We start from the raw sequence: 18,863 nt of genomic DNA, 5'->3' as shown, positions 1-18,863 counted from the left end.
TCCCCTCTTTGTGGCCTCTGACAACCACCAATCTGCTTTCAGTTTTATAGAATTCTCTATTCTGTACATTTCATATAAATGTGATATTTCAATGTGTGGTCTTTTGCATCTGGATGTTTTCATTTAGCATAATGTTTCAAAGGTTCTTCCATGTTGTAGCATGGATCAGTACTTTGTTCATATTTATGGCTGAATCCATAGTCCATTCTATGATACATGACAGATTGCTTATTATCCATGCATCAGCTGATAGAAAGTGGGTAGTTTTCAATGTTTAGCTATTATGAATAATGCTGCTGTGAACATTCAGGTACAAGTTTTTGCGTGGACATGTGTTTCCATTTCTCTTTGGTGTATGCCTTGGAGTAGAATTGCGGGGTGGTATCCCTGTCCCCACCCTATTAGAAACTTTTTTTTTTAATTTTGAGATCTTTCATAAGAGATTAAATGTTTTGGAAGGGCTCAGGTATCCTTCACCCAGTTTCCCCCAATGATAAAATCTCACATAACCATATTAAAATATCCAAACCAAGAAATTGGTTTTGGTCCCATTCTCCAATTCTTACTCAGATTTCACCAGTTTTGCCATCAGTGTGTATGTTTATGTAGAGTTATGTGCAATTTTATCACATGTGTAAAGTATATCAACACTACCACAATCAAGATGCAAAAGAGATTCATCAGAACAATTCCTAATGTTATCCCTTTCTAGCCAAAACTAACCTCTCACCCCCCATCCCTAACTCCTGACAGCTACTAATCTGCTCTTTGTCTCCATTAACCCTTTTTTAAGTGATGAAAATGTTACAGAAGCTATGTCTATTTTCAGCCTGTGCCAGCTACATGCAGACTGGGACATCAAAAGCTCTATTTTCTAATTTAATCCCCTGACACATTTTTTGAACTAATTTCAGCAAGCCCATCATCTTTAACATATTTTTTTCTTTTCTTCACTGAAACGAGGCCAATGCAGCATCCTGTAAATCTGTTGGACTAGGGGCCTGATAAACTTAATTAAATAAATGGTTGTTAATTGCAAAATGCTTTGCATGCATTTATTTAATTACTAAAATTAATTTGAACTTATGTATGTCTGTAGGCTGTATACTTAGGTCTGTAACTAAATATGCAGTCATGTGGTAAATATTGGATTGCTGGGGATACAGGAAGCAAGAAAGAAAATAGGGCTGAAACATTTTTAAGGGCTTAAAATATGTACTGAGTAAGTTTCTTGTCTATTTCTATAGTTTTACAATAGCAATATAAATGGCAGGGCAGAAAAACTACAGCTCTGACCTTGGTACTTGAAAAGGTGAGGCCTAAATAAAACTATTTTGCTGTCTGAATACTATCATTATCTTTAATGAGAGTGGGCATAGTAAGGATATTTCAAATTGTACCTTAGGCAATAAATTAGCTGCCAGATCTAGGTTCAGACTATTTTCCTCAAATATGAAAACACTGATCCATCTGCTCCATCCAGCTACATTATACATCTGCTCACATTAATATAGAAATCCATTCTAAAGGGTCTTAATATGTCCATCATCGTCCTTTTCATGGAAGAGCTCATAACTTTTGCGTGCATCCATAATACTAGACCTTCAAATGCAGCACTAGCCTTTACTAGTGGATATTTTTAATGGAGAAAATCTGGCCTGATTAAACTTACCTTGTTTTTCATTCATGCTCCATTCTTCCTTCCAACAGAAAATGTGATGATTTTCCTATAGACATTCTTTAGTGGTATCTTAGACCTAGTGTAACACACAAGTCATTTCTTATACAGTTGTTGGAAATCTCTTTGGGTTAAGCCCTATTTTATTAAAAAGAACATACATCAGTGTTCTAGTTTGCTAGCTGCCAGAATGAAACACAACCGAGATGGATTGGCTTTCAATGAAGGGATTTATTTAGTTAACATATAGTTCTTCAGAGGAAAGGCAGCTAACTTTCAACTGAGGTTCTTTCTTATGTGGGAAGGCACAGGGCGATCTCTGTTGGCCTTCTCTCCAGGCCTCTGGCTTCCAACAACTTTTCTTGGGGTGATTCCTTTCTGTATCTCCAAAGGCCTGGGCTGAGCCGTGAGTGCTGAGATGAGGTATGCTGAGCTTCTTGGGCTGTGCTACGTTGAGCTCTCTCATTTAAGCACCAGCCAATTAAATCAAACATCATTCATTACAGCACGCTTGCCCCCTAGCCAACTGCAGATGTAAATCAGCAACAGATGAGTTTTACATGCCATTGGCTCATGTACACAGCAACAAAAGAGCTAGGCACCTTCACCTAGCCAAGTTGACACCTGAACCTAACGACCACATATCTATCCCTTGTCAACTTGGCAATTACATGCATCACCTTAAACAATATTAAAGTGCAAAAAATTTTCTTCTGGCTATGGACCTATGAATCTCAAAACAAGTTATCTGGTGCCAATATGCAAAAAAGGGACAGTCACAGGATCCATAGGGAGGAATTGGAAGGAAAACCTGTAGGGCAAACACTATTGGATTTCAAAGTCTGAAAGTCATTTATCCTTCGGCTTTAGAAAGTGGCAGTCCCACCCTTTCCAAGGGCTTATGCAGTGGCCGGCCTCTTTCCGAATCAACCTCAGGGGACATTGAGGGGACCACCTTTTTCTTGGCTCCACTCTCTCCAGGCATTCGGGCCACACCTGGACTCTCTGCCATTTCCAGGGCTCACACTCAATCCCTCCATGTGGTGGCAGCCAGGCTATCCCCTGTCCCCAAGGAGCAGGCTGTACCTTTTCTAAGCCCTGAGGTGGCACAACTCTTCCATTTAAACAAGGTGGGAGACTCATCCTCTCCATGTATATGGGTAGGGACCACTCTCCTGGCTGAGGTTTCTTGGCTTCAGATCCAAGCGTCCATGGTTCTCACTCTGCAAACTCCAATTTGTCCCTTTTGAATCCCGCTTTGTCCAGATTGGCAGTGGTTCTGTTTATACCAATAGTCTTTTCAAGCACTCCAGGACTTCTCCATCATTCTCTCCATAGTTCCTCCAGAGTCTTCCCCTTAGCCATCCAAAACGTCATTCCAGCATATCTGGTATTTGCAAAAACGCTGCAGCACCCCACCTTTGGTACCAAATCTATCCTAATTTGCTAGCTGCCGGAATGCAACACACCAGAGACTGATTGGCTTTCAATAAAAGGGGATTTATTTAGTTAACATATAGTTCTTCAGGGGAAAGGCAGCTAACTTTCAACTGAAGTTCTTTCTTACATGGGAAGGCACAGGGCCATCTCTGTTGGCCATCTCTCCAGGCCTCTGGATTCCAACACCTTTACCTGGGGTGATTCCTTTCCGCATCTCCAAATGCCTGGGCTGAGCTGTGAGTGCTGAGATGAGGTATGCTGAGATGCTTGGGCTGTGCTACATTGCGCTCTCTCATTTAAGCACCAGCCAATTAAATCAAACATAATTCATTGCAGCAGGCATGCCCCCTAGCTGACTGCAGATGTAATCAGCAACAGATGAAGTTCACCTACCATTGGCTCATGTCCACAGCAACAGAACTAGTAGCCAAGTTGACACCTGAACCTAACTACCACAATCAGTGAGGAAACTCCTAAAGTTCCTGTGGAATCAAAGTAGAATTTCATAGGAACATAATGGATGGAGAAGAGAAAACCTATGGTAGCTGTAAGGTCTTGATGCCACATATGTCAAAGTGGTATCTTCTGGTGGTCATGGATTTATTGTAAGAAGAGAGCATGCATTAACATCAGAACCATAAAAGCCATGTTTTGAATGGAACAGGTCAGTTTGCTGAGAATGAAACCAAGGAGGTCAATTTTAGAGAGATCCCTCCACATGGACTATCAACTATATGCATGTATTTTACCTACAAAGTTCACTAACAGCTCCACTGAGATTCTCAAATTCCGAGTTGCACTTGAAATTGCACTGGAACTCCTGATGGCTGTGAACTTCCTAGATTGTTAAATAAAATAAATTTTAATAAACCGCTAAAAAAAAGAACATAGAATGTCAGAGAACTTTTTCATTAGCTCAATTCAACTTTAGCAATGATAGGAACAGTCAACTAATATTCATTGAGTATTTGCTTGTTTGTTGTAGAAAGAAATCCCTGGACTCTAGGAATTTATGGTCCTACCAGGGAGACCAAAAGTTGACCCCAAGGATTACCATACAGGGTGAAAAGTAGGATAAAGATAAAAGATAGATGCTCTTTGGGGGAAGAGAGAAGAAGATACCCAACTCAGGAAGACGATACCTTCTTCCCTCCTTGAAGAAGGGACCCTGGAATTTAATCTTAAAAGACATGCATATCAAACAAAAAAGATACTTATCCCCATTCCCTACCTTTATCCTCACTCCTGCAGCTCTCTGTCCTGTCCATTCTATATCCATATGATGAAGGTCAACTCAGTTTTCAAAGCTTAGCTTAAAGACGCTGACCTTGAAGGAGTCTCTTCTATACCTACCCCTACAGGAAGGATGATGACCTTATAATTATGTAAAAATATACCCATAGTTCCCAAATAGCATCAAAAAAAAAATCAAGACCTATTCAAATAAATCTGTTTTCTATCTTTGTCTTTTCCTCCTACTCCTTATAGGTAACAATCCTATTACATTTTAAAAAAATATGTAAATACAAATAAACTCATTCTCCACTTGCTTAGATAAATTTTAGCAGATCATACTTAATTTTCTTTTCTTTGTTTTCACAACATAACCGAATATCCTGGAGGTTACTTTGAAACATTGGGTAGACAAGCTCATTCTTTATTACGGCTTTGCTATATACTCAATTCTGTGAGGGTACAATAGTCTATTCAATAAGAATCCACTAGATGGATATTTGGGGTGATTCCTCTCTTTTTGCTAATACTAATGTAAAAATGGGCCATACGCGTACATCCATTTTTTTTTTGTATCTTTATTGACGAATTTTCTTGGGATAGTTCACTAGAAGTTGAATTGCTGTGTCAAGAAATAAATGAATATGAAATTTTGCTAGATTTTTCTAAATTTCATGACTAACATTTGCACCATTTTGCATCTTTCTCAGCCATATATTAAAGAGTCTATTACCCACAGACTTGCCAGTGCAGTATATTGTTAAAGTTTTAGAACATTGTGAATCTTGTGTGTGAAAGATGAAATGTCAGTATTGTTTTAATTGGCATTTATTTCATTGTGTGCAAGATTGGACATCTTTTCATTTATTTAAGATTTATTTGCAGCTGTTTCTCTGTGAACTTTCATATCTGCAGCATATATTTTAATAGATTTTTGCCTTTTTCTGTTTTATTTTAATATATTAAAAATATTAATGTTATGTGATATAAATGGTCATTGTTTCCCAGTTTGTCCACAGACCATTTTATTTTGCTTTTGATATCTTTTGCCATTACAAAATGTGTGCATTTACTTCTCATATATAGTTTCTTTGATTGCTGCAGAATTTGGAATCATTGTTAGAAAATTATTTCCCTTTTCCAGATTACAAAGAAACGCACTCTAGTTTCTATGATTTTTATTTTTTGATATTTAAATCTTAGATTCATTTTGAATTTCAGCCTAGTCTGCAGTGTGAGGAGTGGAAATATATATGGCCTTCTAGCTACTCCAATATCACTTACTAAAATGTAAAAAAAAAAATTCTTGTTGCTTTGAGGTGTTGCCTTTGCATGTATAAGTTTCCATATGCAGTTGGTTCTCTTTTGAATTTTCTGTTCTGATCATCTTTCTGTTGGTTAATGGATCAATACCCAACTTTTTAAATTGTAGAAGATTTAGATTGTGCTTACAGATCTGGTAGAACTGGACCTGCTATATGGTTTTTATTTTCTAATATTTTCTTGCCTCTTTGGTTGCTAGTTTTTCTTCCAAATGAACTTTATAATCATTTTGCTAGATCAAAGAAACAAAACAATACAAACAAACTAAAAATCTAATGGTCTTTTGATTGTGATTGCATTGAATATATTCATTAATTCTGGGAGAAATTTCATCTTATGAGCAGGTTCAACTCGATTTGTGTTTTTCAGGCATATTTTATAGACATTTAGGCTTAAGTGATTTCTTATTAAGTTTACATTAGATTCCTGTCTCCCTCCTTCTTTTCTTCTTCCCTCCTTCCCTCCATTTCTTCCTTCATTCTTCCCTTCGTATACTATATACATTGATTATAAATATTTAAAATATAAGTTAAGAAGAGACTATTAATAGTGTCTAACTGGTTTTTGTTTATAAACTTGAAAATCATTGATACCTATATGTAGATTTTATTATTGCTATGTTGTTTGTAGTTGTTTTTACATTGATTCTCTCGGAATTTCCAAATCTACAATCTGATTATCTTTAAGCAGTAGTAGTTACTTCTTCCCTTCTGGTTCTTACATCACTAATTACTTTCTTTGTCTGATTGCTTTGGCTAAAACTCCAACACAGTATTAAAAGCTAGTAGAAGTAGAGAAGGTGTTTGTATATTTGTTGGTTTGTTTTCCTGATTTTAATAGGAAATCTTAGTCAGTGTTTCCTTATTAAGTATTTTTAAATGAAAGGAGATAGTCATATAATTATTTTCCTTAGACTAATATTATTATGATGTTTTATATACTAATGAATTTCCTAATGAAACACCTTGCATTTTGGATTAAAACCCATTTGGTCATTATGTATTTTATGTGCTAGTGCTAAGATTATATTTTAAATGTTTGCATTGATATTCATGAATCTATAGTTTTCTTTTGTTGGTGTGATTTTTGTCAGGTTTCATGTTTGTTTTATACTTACTACATAAAACAAATTTGGGAAATTTCCTTCTTTTTCTGTGTTTTTAGGAAATATGAGTAATAGTAATTGATCCATTTAAACTTTATATTTCTGTTAGGGCTAAGTTTATGACCCTTGAATTACTTGAGATCTAGAACCACATTTTTGTTGTTCTTTTGGCTTTTATCATTTATTTCTTCTTTAGTATTCTCAAAACTTAGCCTAGAGTTCCTGAAAAATAAGTCGATTTTCAATAAACAGGTAGAAGAATCAGTAGAAAATGCATAGAAAAAATAAGTGTGCTCTCAATATAATAATATCACTTTTTTAATGTAATGTTTTACACAGTGTACAAAACAGAAGAGCATGTTTGTACTTCCTGGGAGAGTTCGCAAATTGAACACATAGATTTACTTTCATTTCCTTTTAAAACTCCACATGAACAACAGTAATTGATTTTTAATAAATTGACCTGTCAGAGGATGATTAGAGAAGTACCTGAATTTTTACTATCTCCTAACTTTCAACTTTCATGATGGGATGAAAATAATGGAACTAAACATGCACCAGGCCAGGAGCCAGGGAAGCAGAAGGGGGAATGAGACCATTTTGAGTTGCTGCATTTTGGTCTGCCTCACACTAGCAACCTAAGTCCAAGAGTGAGTTACCAGGTGTGATATGCAACAGTGCCTCTTGTCTTACACTGACCTTACATTCATGTCATGATACTCCCAGCTTCCAAATCTTGCATAAAAAGTCCCTTGTGATACATGCTATTCCACAATTCTGCAGTAAAACGAATTCTGGGAAATGGAGTTTGAGCTTGACTAAGGTTGACACAACTCATTACTCATCAAAATGATGTAAACTCACAAGGAAAAAAATGGGAGAAAAAAGTATGAAAAAAAGTATGAAAATTTGGGAAGTTGGAAGGTAAGTAGACAAGTAGGAACAGGTTAGCAGATCTAAACAGCTGAGTCCTAATCTTTAAATAGAGGAATATAAGAAGCAAACCAATTTACATTGCAAAATCCCCCAAAGGCCTAGGAACTGGTAATGTTGGCTACCTCTGCAAGTGAAGAGTGAGGTGGGGTAGATTTAAGAAAGTATTTTAAGTCTGTGTAGGGAGTAGAAGGATTCTCAATCCTCTCCCCAATTCTGCACAACTTGGTGATTTTTCTTTCACTGCCCCTTCACCCTGCCCCAGAGAAAAGCCTGGAGTTTTATCTTCTGTAAAAAAAGGAAAGTCTATGAAACTGGAAGAAATTACATGGGTGAAGCAATTGTACCATTTTGAAAATAATGTTACCACATTGAAAACATTTATATACATTGATAGATACTTATATACAGAATGCTGAGGCTGCACCCAGATATACATAGCCAAGCCTAGACTTTCTAGATCTGAGAATCTGCCAAGACAAAGAGAAAATACCTTAGAACACTAACATGGGGATTTCCCACCAAATGCCCCTGCCATACGATAAAATACTTGTCTTCCTACAATAAATCATTTGTTGTTCTACATTAAAGTACTTGGAAGTCAAACAACAGGAACACCCTTAGAGCTTACAATCAGTATTTAGAGACACTTGTCAAATATGAGAAGACTACAAAAGATTCCCAAGCATCCTAGAATCAGAACCTAACGTGGAAGATATGATAGAGGCCAAAACAATGGACAAATCAATTAACTGAACACATATGACTTGGAGGAAACAGATTATCCAGAGATGAAAAGCATGGCAATGAATCTATAATTAATATTCTCAGAGATATTTCAGATATATTGTATCAGTGAATCAAGAATTGCATGCTATTAGAAAAAAAGGATGTTTAAAAAAACACAACTGCAATTTAAAAATGCTACAACTGAATTAGAGAAAAACTAGAAATAGCTAAAGTGCCTTTCAACAGGTGAATGATTGTACAAACTGATGCAACATCCATACACTAGTAATGAAAGGAAGAAACTACTGCTATACTAAACAACTTGGATTGATCTCAAGGGCTAGGCTAGATTAAGGTTCAGATTTTGGGCAAGAATATGTCTTAAGTTTTGCTGTGTATTTCTTATCATGTCTGATAATCACTTTTAGGGATATACAATTGATCCTTGATTTGAGTGTTGTTAATCAAATCCATCCATTAGAATGCCCCCTCATCAACTTTTCACCTAATGGTTTTAGCAGTCCTTGATAATCATCGTCTAATCCTTTATTGTGTTAGAAATTACACAAGGATGATTTTCAAATTCTGCTACTCCTACTGCACTTCCTGGATTTGGTTGTGCTCTAAAGAAGATTTTTGTTTTACATGGGCTATCGGTTACCCTAAAATACAGTCCATACAAAAAAAGGTAGGATGTGGTTTGTATTTTTTCCAATTTTTAGAATATGACCATTGGATTTTGATAGAGGATAAATAAATCGATAGAGATAGATAGATATAAAATAACGAATTCTATCTCTTTAATGAGAGCAGTGATTATTCTTTTTTTATGTACTAATTGTCCCATCACATTGGTTATTTTGGCATGATTCCAGGCTTTGATAGCTTTCTTGCTGTCAGGAAAATCATGAAGATTTCAGTTTCATCTTGTACTCTTCCTGCTTCAAATATGGAATCAGCAAAATCCTCATTCCTTTTAGTGGAAATTTGCATTTTGGGAGCACAATCAGGACACTGATTCTTCCAGTGGTCCAAAGTAGGAAATACATCATTGAAAAAAAATATTAAATAATGATTTTATGCTGATATTACTAACTCTAATTAATATTGCACAATTTTATTAACTTTCATATGTTATATTTTATTGCTTATAGTGAAAATTTTATTTTCTGTTTATATTTACATTCATTAGCTTTCTATATGTATAATAGCTTCATAAAACAATTGCAATGTTGTTTAAAGTAATGCATTATTTACTTAACATATTTTAAGTTTTTGTTATGATTAACTTTTTTCTGATAAGATATATCCAACTAGGGTTACCCAAAATACTGTTTTAATTTTACATATGTTTAAATTCATGTAGTTCATAATATTTAAATCCATGTAATTCATAATGACAATAAAAATATTCTCATTAGATGCTTATGTAGGATACTAAGGAATTACCTCAATATTTTAAAACTTATAATAAATCAAAGGGGAAGCATGAAATCTTGCTTTACCATACCATTTGGGATTTCAAGAAAACCAAATAATTGTTGAGGGGTATTTCATTTTTATAAAGTATTCTGACTAATAAATCATGAAGGAGTGAAATGACTATACTAACACCTTCCGAGGTGAGTTATCTTTGGCCAAAGCTCTTACATTTTCAAGGGGAACACTTATTATCAGGTTTTGCATTCAGAGATCTCCCAGTAATTGAGCCCAATTTTAAGGAATGAGTTTACTGGGCACGGTAGGTTAACTAAGGAAGCAAATTACCTCCATATCTCAGTGGTTTAGCAAAAGAAAGTCTCTTTTTTGCTGACTCCTCATGGCAGTATGGCCCTGCTCCTTGCAGACGGGGGCAATATCCTCTTCTATGTTATAGCTCCATTTTCTTCCAGGTCTTATGATCCTCTACCTGGACTTGCTGTGGTCACTGGAGCATTAGCCAACGGCAGTAAGAGGCTGGTCAAGTATTTACCCTCCATTTCACAGGTTCTCTGGATCACGTTTCCCGGAGCAGTTTAGCTGAGTGATACTGCCTCGTGGTATTTCATGAAGTTGTAATCTAGATGCCTGCTGAGACTGCAGCTATGGGGTGGGGGGCACAGAGGGGTCTACTCTGGTACTTACTCTCTTGGACCTCTTTGCAGGGCTGCCTCGTGACAGGGCAGCTGGGTGTACCAGAGCGCCTGACCCCAGAGTCCCTGATTATGGCAACCTCTGTCCTTTTGTAATCTCTTGGAAACGGCATCGATCACTTCTGTTCTACTCTGTTTGCATAAGGCAAAGTCATTATGGCCTGCTCACACTCAAAGGGAGGGAAGTACACAAGATGCAAATACCTGGAAGCGCGGATCAGGGAGCCATCTCAGAGGCTGCCTCTCATGGGTTAAGTAGCTCGCCCAAAAGATAGCCCAGCGTCAAACTGCATCCTGTGTGATTTTGCTCCATAGCTGCCTACATGCAGCTTGAGTGCATTTAGCCCTGTGTGATGTATGCTGCCTGGGGAACCACAAGGCTGTCCATGGGGCTGTCCTCTTGGGAAAGGGGGAGGGCTTAGTTATCGGCAACACACCTAAAACTTAAATTTCACAAGTGTGGCTCATCCCAGGTGTGTTACCAGGTCTGGGCAAGTCTGAATAAGCTGCCTGGTATGCTCTATAGCTAGGGTGCAAACTTAACGGCTCCTGCTCATGTCCCACTCCAGAAAGAATAGAGGTGTGCAGGAAGGAATAACATGAGCAAAAGGATAACCTTGAATTCCCTCTAATTTATAAAAAGTCAAACTTTCTCTGGCTTCAGAACTTTATTATTCCTGAATTACGTGAGGCACACCTTGCACCTGATCATGACAAACTGCAGCGTTCCCTTCCTGGGATGGGGGCATTTGTCACAAGGGGGCATCTTGGTTAAGGTGAGGACTTTGTACTGTGTCTTGAGAACTGTTGGGAGCCAATGAAGTGATTAAGCACGGGAGGGTGGCGTACTTGGATGCGGGCCTGCTGTTCTGAACTGCAGTCATTAGTTGGAAGCATCGCAGGACACGCTCTATTTCCATGCACGCTTTCTTTCACGAGACTGTAGGTGCCTCCTTTACAGCCCAGATAATTCATTCACATCAGCTTCTTGAGGCAAACATATTTCTCAATCCTATAAATTGGGCAAGACATGCTATCTCAGGGCACCTGGGTTTGCCTCTGTCTGTGCACACGAAACCCTCCCCCCCCCCCCCCCCGTGGCTGCTAATCAGTATAGGAGCTTTCGGGGGCACAGCATGGCTGCCTTATCAATGTTCCTGTCCTCTGATGGCACCCAAACCCATGGACATGTATTATGAACCAATAAATGCTTGCTCAGTTGAAATAAGTGAAGGATTGGCCACCTGCTATATGTTAGTTACAGCGCTAAATATTGAGTATATAGAAATAAGACAGTTGCCTTTTATTATATTACTTAAGGAGAGTTGTGATTGAATATATTCATCCATTTACTTATTCATTCAGTAATCAAGCATTCATTGAAACCCTGCTGCGAGCATGACTCTGCTATAAAACGGAGAAACAAGCATCAAATAAGGCATTGCAAGCTCTTTTATGGATTTCCTAACTCATGGAGTGGGTGGGGAGGGGGAGAACATCATAGATTATCATAACTCACAGAGGAGGGATGTATTGGGGTATGGACAGACCTGCAGAAGGTGGCATCCAAGCTGAGTTTAAACAATGAATGAATCAAGATGGATGGACAATATGACTCTATTGAGTATTTGGGGTGCTAGTTTGTTAAGGCTTAGGCAGAAATTCAAGGGCCAAAGGAGAAAGGAAAGAAATGAACATGGAAAGCAAATATAAGTAGGAGTCACTGATCCCTCCAATGATGTATACAAAGCGAATCAAATTTCCTCTCTGCTGCCTTTGTGTCTTTTCAGCCCTCTACGAGCAGTCCTGCGAGGTGTACAGGCACCAAGGAAACACAGCTGGTTTCTTCTACATCGATTCGGATGGCAGTGGGCCACTGGGAGCCCTCCAAGTATACTGCAATATCACTGGTAAGGGCCCAGAATTCCCACCCATGCTTAACCTAGCTACTCCGCTCTGCAAAGCTGAAAGAATTCCACTGGGAAGGGCTTATCTGTGTGAATAAAAGTTTAAAGGACCATGTTCTGAGTGAAAAAAAAGGAATTTTGGTAGGTAAAATTATCAGCTAGTTTACTTTCATGAAAGAATAACATCTGCGAAGAGTCTTGATAAAATTTCACTGAACCGAGGATTAATTATCAAATGCCTCTTCTAGGGTTTGCCAAAGACATTTTTCTCATAAAACTCTAAAACAGAAAGAAAAATAAAGCAAAATGAAACCTAAAACAAGAACTCAAAGCTTTCGCTCTGAGTCAGGAAGTAGGAATGCTTGATCCAGGTCCTATCCCAAGGACTGTGTGACATAGGAGAAGCCCATATTGTCTCTGAGCTTCAATTGTTCATCAGCAAAATAGAAATAATAGTCCCTACATCCTGGAGTTGTAAAGAGTTCATGTAATTGTATACTGGAGCAGTGAGCCCAGTCTTATCACCCAGCAGATACCGAATGAAAGTGAACTGTTTCCATCTTCCCTGGCTAACTCATGATATCTTGCAACTTCTTTCTAAAGTGTAGAAGGACTAAATAAGAGTCAATCATTACACGGGTTTTGAAACAGCATATGTTCACTGATTTACTCTGAAATATTATTGCACAAAGACAAAACCTAATATAATAGTTATGTACAAATACAGCTCTGGAAGCATTCCTTTCATTCTGCATTCATTAATTGGTACCTATGCATTCTTTAGTTCCAAGTACTGATGTGCAGAGATGCCAGTGGCACCAGAAAATGGAGTAAGAAAGGGGTCTATGCAGGTCATTGAGTGCTCAGCCACAGGCTTCTCTGCAACTGAACAACCACATTTATAGAATTCTTTCTGTAGCTAGAGACTGTCATGATCATTGAGGATATGCAGACAAATACTGACTGTGTTTTATTAATTGTGTATTACCCAATTTGCAAGCAGAAATGCAGACAAACAATTGCAAGGAATTTTGATTGTGGAAATTTAACAATTGTTCATCTGAATATAAAGGACCACACTTTTTCTGAGGAAAATGCTAATTATTTTGAGTTGGATTCCATCGCATTGCATTTTCGAAATACTGCATCTTTCCAAAATGGACATGTGGTCTTTGTTTCTATAGAAACATGATTAGAAAGTTTGTTACTATTTTATTTTCATCCTTGTGAAAAACATCGAGTATTCAACAACCTAGGCCGAGTTAGGCTTCTTTGGTGATCCTGACAGTTTTGGAAATGTAATTAACATATGGACTTGTAGGGGGTCTTGGTCATAAAGAAGACCTCCCAGACCCTGCCTCATCTCCAGAAATAACAATTCAGTAAATACAAAATTGACAAGCTCTCAGAGTGATTTTGATGCAAATTGACCCTGGTCATGCTTAACCAAAAAGATAAGAGGAAGTGATCTGGCTGTGAATCAGGTGAAGGTGTTAAATTCTTTTTTTACATGGGCAGGCACCGGGAATGGAACCCGGTTCCTCAGGCTTGGCGGGCAGACATTCTTACCTGCTGAGCCACCGTGGCCCAAAGGTGTTAAATTCTTGCTGATTGGTGATGAGGTGTGACTTTGTGGTAGTGGATATTGCTCACTGAGCTCCTATGGGAACTGTACTGGGTGTTTATATGGATCATCTTTCTCTTAATCTCCACAGTAGAAGTCTGAGGTTCATATTTGCATCTCCTTCTTACATAGAAGAAATGGAATGTGAGAATTTCATAACTCTCCCAAGGTAATAAACGTTGTGACTCACAATCAAAGCTCTGGAAGTGAGCACAGCCTTTAGATTCAGGAATAATCCATATCATTGAGACATTGTATTGCTTAGGTGTTATGCTGAAAGGTGTTTTTAATTTTGTTATCATATTGTTCAGTATTAATTGTAGACTATTTAAGGAAAAAGAAAATATATTTAAAAATTAAAATAATCTATAATCTGTGATCCAGAGATTGCTGTGGTTGCTGCATTCTAGAATTTCCTTAGGACTTTCTCCATGAATGTATATAAGTGTATATATGTTTTTAAAATACACATAGTTTGTCATGATTTTAAATTTAAGTGTACAAGTACAGGCATTTCTCTTTATGATTAAAATGCATTTTGAATTGTATTCATTTTAGTTTATAATTTTTAAACTCTCCAAAATAATGGAAGTACAATGGTATAGAGGGTGGTATTGATTCATGGGTCTCATTTACATGGAACCCTCTGCCTGTCACTGGAGCAGACTTCTCTCAGGTTTTATTGGCTATTTTGTCCAGGAATGGTGAAAGGCGAATGTGCATTTATCCTTTATCCTTTTTGTGGCTGTTGTTTTGCTAATATGATCCTGAAGTTGCATTCTGGGATTGTATCTTAGCTGTGCATGAGGTGAGCTTTTATGTTGAATGTGATTGTGGGGGGATCACAAAGCAGTTGCAAAATACATAGATTTTTGGTGTTTGTTTTCTGCTTTCCCTAAAGTTTTAAAACTAAAAGGAAACCTCTATGTTGTCTGAACTGTATAATGCTCATTTTTAACTGGCAAGCATTTTCCTAATACATAAAGATAATGATGATCGAATACTCTATTTTTAGATTTTGAAACATTCAAACTCCTTAAATACGAGTGACTGATGACACTATTAATAGTGTAACAAAGTGGCCCAGAAAGAAAATAACAGGGAAGTCAAAAAGAGGAAAGGAGAGAGGAGAGAATAAATCGAAAGAAAGACTGGAAGGGAGAGGGAGCAGGACAGAAGTCTGCTCTGGGTGGGAGGGAATCTGGCTCTCCTGAACCTTGCACCAGCAGGCTGAAGCCTAGTTCCAGGTCTCTAAAATAGGGATCTGGGGCCATGTGATCTCACAGTCTATCATCATTTATAACTCTTTGAGACATCATTTGAGGTTCAGCAGAAAAGGTGACGTCTCTCCTAAGAAATCTATGTATACTTGTAAATTGAGGTGATGAGGGTAAAGAAGGGCAGGTTTTGATTGCAGAAAGCAGTAAATTTGACTTTCACCTGCATCACTCTGTACAATGCAAATGCTCCCATCATCTAGGCTAGTTGGTACCCTCCCAGGATTTAAGTCTGTGCATCTCACCTGTACACAGGTAACCCTGGGGAGGTGAGGTCCCTGCCTGCTCAAGCAGCAACTACCCCCATTGGATGTAAGGCAGTTTGCTCCCTGCATGGTGAAAGCAGGCTAATTTATTGGAATAACTTAGGCAGGGGTCAGACTTATTTATAAAGTGGCTGAACCTAGGACTCAATGAACTTTGGACAGTGTCTCATACCCAGATGACATTGGGTCACTTCATCATGAGTCTCCTGGGTGAAAGCAGGGGAGAAGAAAGTTTTTGGATGGAAAGTTGAATAAAACAATGGACAAAGATACTAAGGAATAAGTTTCTGCTAGAATACATATTTGCCCAACTTTTCACATATCTATAAGTTATTCATGGTCCAGTTCAGCTCAATATAAATTTGCACATCTCAGGCACTGTACAAGGTACTAGGGATTAAAAAATATATATCTTTCCATCTCTTTCAAAGGCTAATTATGGACACAGATATGTAAACAATCAAAGTACAACATAAGGACAGTGACACAGAGTGCTTTGGAAACCCCCAGCAGGGGACCTAACCAGCCTAGAGTTATTTGAAGGGACCATAGGACAGACAGATCCTGCCACTGAGACTTGGATGAGGAGTGCGAGCTGGCCAGGAGTATTGGTGAAGGAGTGAAAGAGGGAATTTCCAGGCTGAGCAAACATCAGGACTTAACTTCCAGGACGAGAAATTGGCCTTCAAGCTTACAGATCTGTGCAAGCCACTAAAATCTGGGAGGTTTCTAGTTAAGCTGAGTCACAATTTACAACACACAAAATCTCACGCACATGTGAAGGAATAGTAAAGAAATGGATTCATTTGACTTGAGTAGGGTCAAAAAAAAGCTATTGAGTATAGCATCCTGATACAAAAATCTGTCATCACGGTCCTAGCTAGCTAGCATCATCCTCCCATCAAACATGGATCAAAGAGGACTGTTCCCCCTTTAGGACAGGGGTTCTATCAGCATTCTGATAGGAAACTGAACACTGGCTCAAATTAAGGACTGATTATAAAGGTTTGGCCACATAAAAGGGAATTAATAGAGAGAGGGCAAGACTACAGAGCTAGGAGCAGAGGGGCTGTTCCCAGCAGCAGGCCTGAAGAGGTGAGAGGAGGGCCTGTTACCAGAGCAGGAATGAGAATGGTGGATGGAGTAGCTGGGTCCGAGAGAAGCTGTGACCTCCTGTGTGTGAAGCAGCTGGCTCAAGGGCAGCCACAGCGAGGAGGCCAGGGCATGAGCACTTGGACCTCCCTGTCCTGGCTCCTTTTTCCCTCCCGCCTAGGAAACGCCCCCCTTGACCAAACCCAACATGAAGTCAGAAAGCAGAAGTGCCTTTTAGATGTATGACATTTAGCCAGACTTCCTGGGCACAGAGGAGGCAGGACAAGAATGGGAAGTGGGTCTTGTAGGGCCCGTGGAAGTCCTTCACCTTGGCCTAGTAAAAGGACTGTCCAAAAAGTCTGGAGGAAAAGTTATTAAAATTTACCAAGAATCAAGTACAGGGGTACCATAGGGCAGGCAGATCCTACCACTGAGACTTGGATGAAGAGTGCGAGCTGGCCAGGAGTATTGGTGAAGGAGTGAAGGAGGGAATTTCCAGGCTGAGCAAACAACAGGACTTAACTACCAGGATGAGAAATTGGCCTTCAAGCTTACAAATCAGTGCAAGCCACTAAAGTGGACTATGAATGAAATTCACAAACCATGCAAATAAATGAAGCAGGGACCTGTTCAATGGATTCCAAATGTAGACCTGAAAAGGCCTCCCTCCACAGCTTAAATATTTAGGATGAAGGCAAAAAGCACATGACAGAGAAGAGACCAAGAGAACTAACTGACTCCAAGATCTGATGCAGACACTCGATTTGGGGCAACTGAGGAATAAGTATTATGCAGTATAATAAAGACCATGACTGGTCTTTGTCCCCAGTTCCTGGGGAGGTAATCTCTACATATGTGGAATTTCTTGTGATAAGACTGTTTACTTTTTCTTCGTGGTAGGCCAAAGACTACATTGATAGTTACAGGGCAAGGCCAGCCACACCTGCAATATTCGTGTGGGGGCAGAAAGATCAATGAGGTGAGGAGGGGGCTAGGGTTTTGAGCCAGGTCACATCAGCTCACTTTTCCGATACCCACCCCCCTCCCTGGAAGGAGAGGGGATGCAGATTGAGTTCAGCTATGTGGGCATTGGTTCTATCAATCATGCCTACATAATGAGATCCCACATAAATCTGGGGCACTTGAAGCTGAGAGGACTTCTGATTCCACATGGAGAGGACATAGAAGCTTGTGTTTAACATCCTCCCAAACCTCACCCTAGGTATCTCTTCTTTTGGCTTCTTCTAATTTGTATTCATCCACTACAATAAAATTATAATTGGGAGTGTAGCACTTTCAGTGAGCTCTCCTGAGTTTTTCTAGTGAATTATTGAACCGAAGAGGTGGTGGGAATTCCTGAATTTGGAGTCAGTTGGCCAGAAGTGTGAGTGGCCTGGGACCACAAACTTGGGACTGATACCTGAAGCACAATTTTGTAGAAAATCACCCTTGCCCTCTGAAGTTTACTCTGGGAGGTTATGAGTCAGAATTGAATTGATTGAGCTACAACAGTTCTTGCACTTGGTGTAGAAGTTAGGTAGGAAGTAGCAGAAATTTTTTGATACCCTTGCAAAGCAGGTAATGAAAACCAATTGGGATGTCACTCAAATGTAGTTTTGAAAAGAGGACTATCTGAGCCCAATGTCACTGTATTAGTTAGGGTTCTCTAGAGAAACAGAATCAACAGGGAACACTTGCAAATATAAAATTTATAAAAGTGTCTCACGTGACCACAGGAATGCAGAGTCCAAAATCCACAGGGCAGGCTGTGAAGCCGATGACTCTGATGGAGGGTCTAAATGAACTCTACAGGAGAGGCTCACCAGCTGAAACAGGAATGGAAACTGTCTCGTCTGAATCCTCCTTAAAAGGCTTCCCGTGATTAGATTAAGCATCACTCATTGTAAAAGACACTCCCCTTTGGTTGTTTACAAATGGAATCAGCTGTGGATGCAGCTGATGTGATCATGATCTAATTCTATGAAATGCCCTCATTGCAACAGACAGGCCAGCACTTGCCCAACCAGATAAACAGGTACCACAACTTGGCCAAGCTGACACATGTCCCTGACATGACAGTCCACCCCTTGTCAACTTGGCAGCTATATATGTATCACCTTAAAC

At 38.9% G+C, this 18,863-nt stretch overlaps 1 protein-coding gene and 1 pseudogene across 5 annotated transcripts in view; both read left to right on the top strand.

The window, feature by feature from the left end:
• The window catches only part of CNTNAP5 (contactin associated protein family member 5), an 818,968-nt gene that overhangs the window by 528,410 nt on the left and 271,695 nt on the right, over positions 1 to 18,863 (top strand). For all 5 annotated transcript variants that reach the window (XM_077153509.1, XM_077153505.1, XM_077153506.1 and 2 more), the window contains one exon: positions 12,364 to 12,483. In XM_077153509.1, the coding sequence (XP_077009624.1) occupies positions 12,364 to 12,483 (120 nt within the window). The remainder of the gene's footprint in view (positions 1 to 12,363; positions 12,484 to 18,863) is intronic.
• LOC143676218 (elongin-C pseudogene) lies at positions 3,635 to 3,968 on the top strand (annotated as a pseudogene).

This window comes from Tamandua tetradactyla, chromosome 3 (genome assembly GCF_023851605.1).
Source record: "Tamandua tetradactyla isolate mTamTet1 chromosome 3, mTamTet1.pri, whole genome shotgun sequence".
NCBI classification, from domain to species: domain Eukaryota; kingdom Metazoa; phylum Chordata; class Mammalia; order Pilosa; family Myrmecophagidae; genus Tamandua; species Tamandua tetradactyla.
This window is presented reverse-complemented; position numbering and strand designations above follow the sequence as displayed.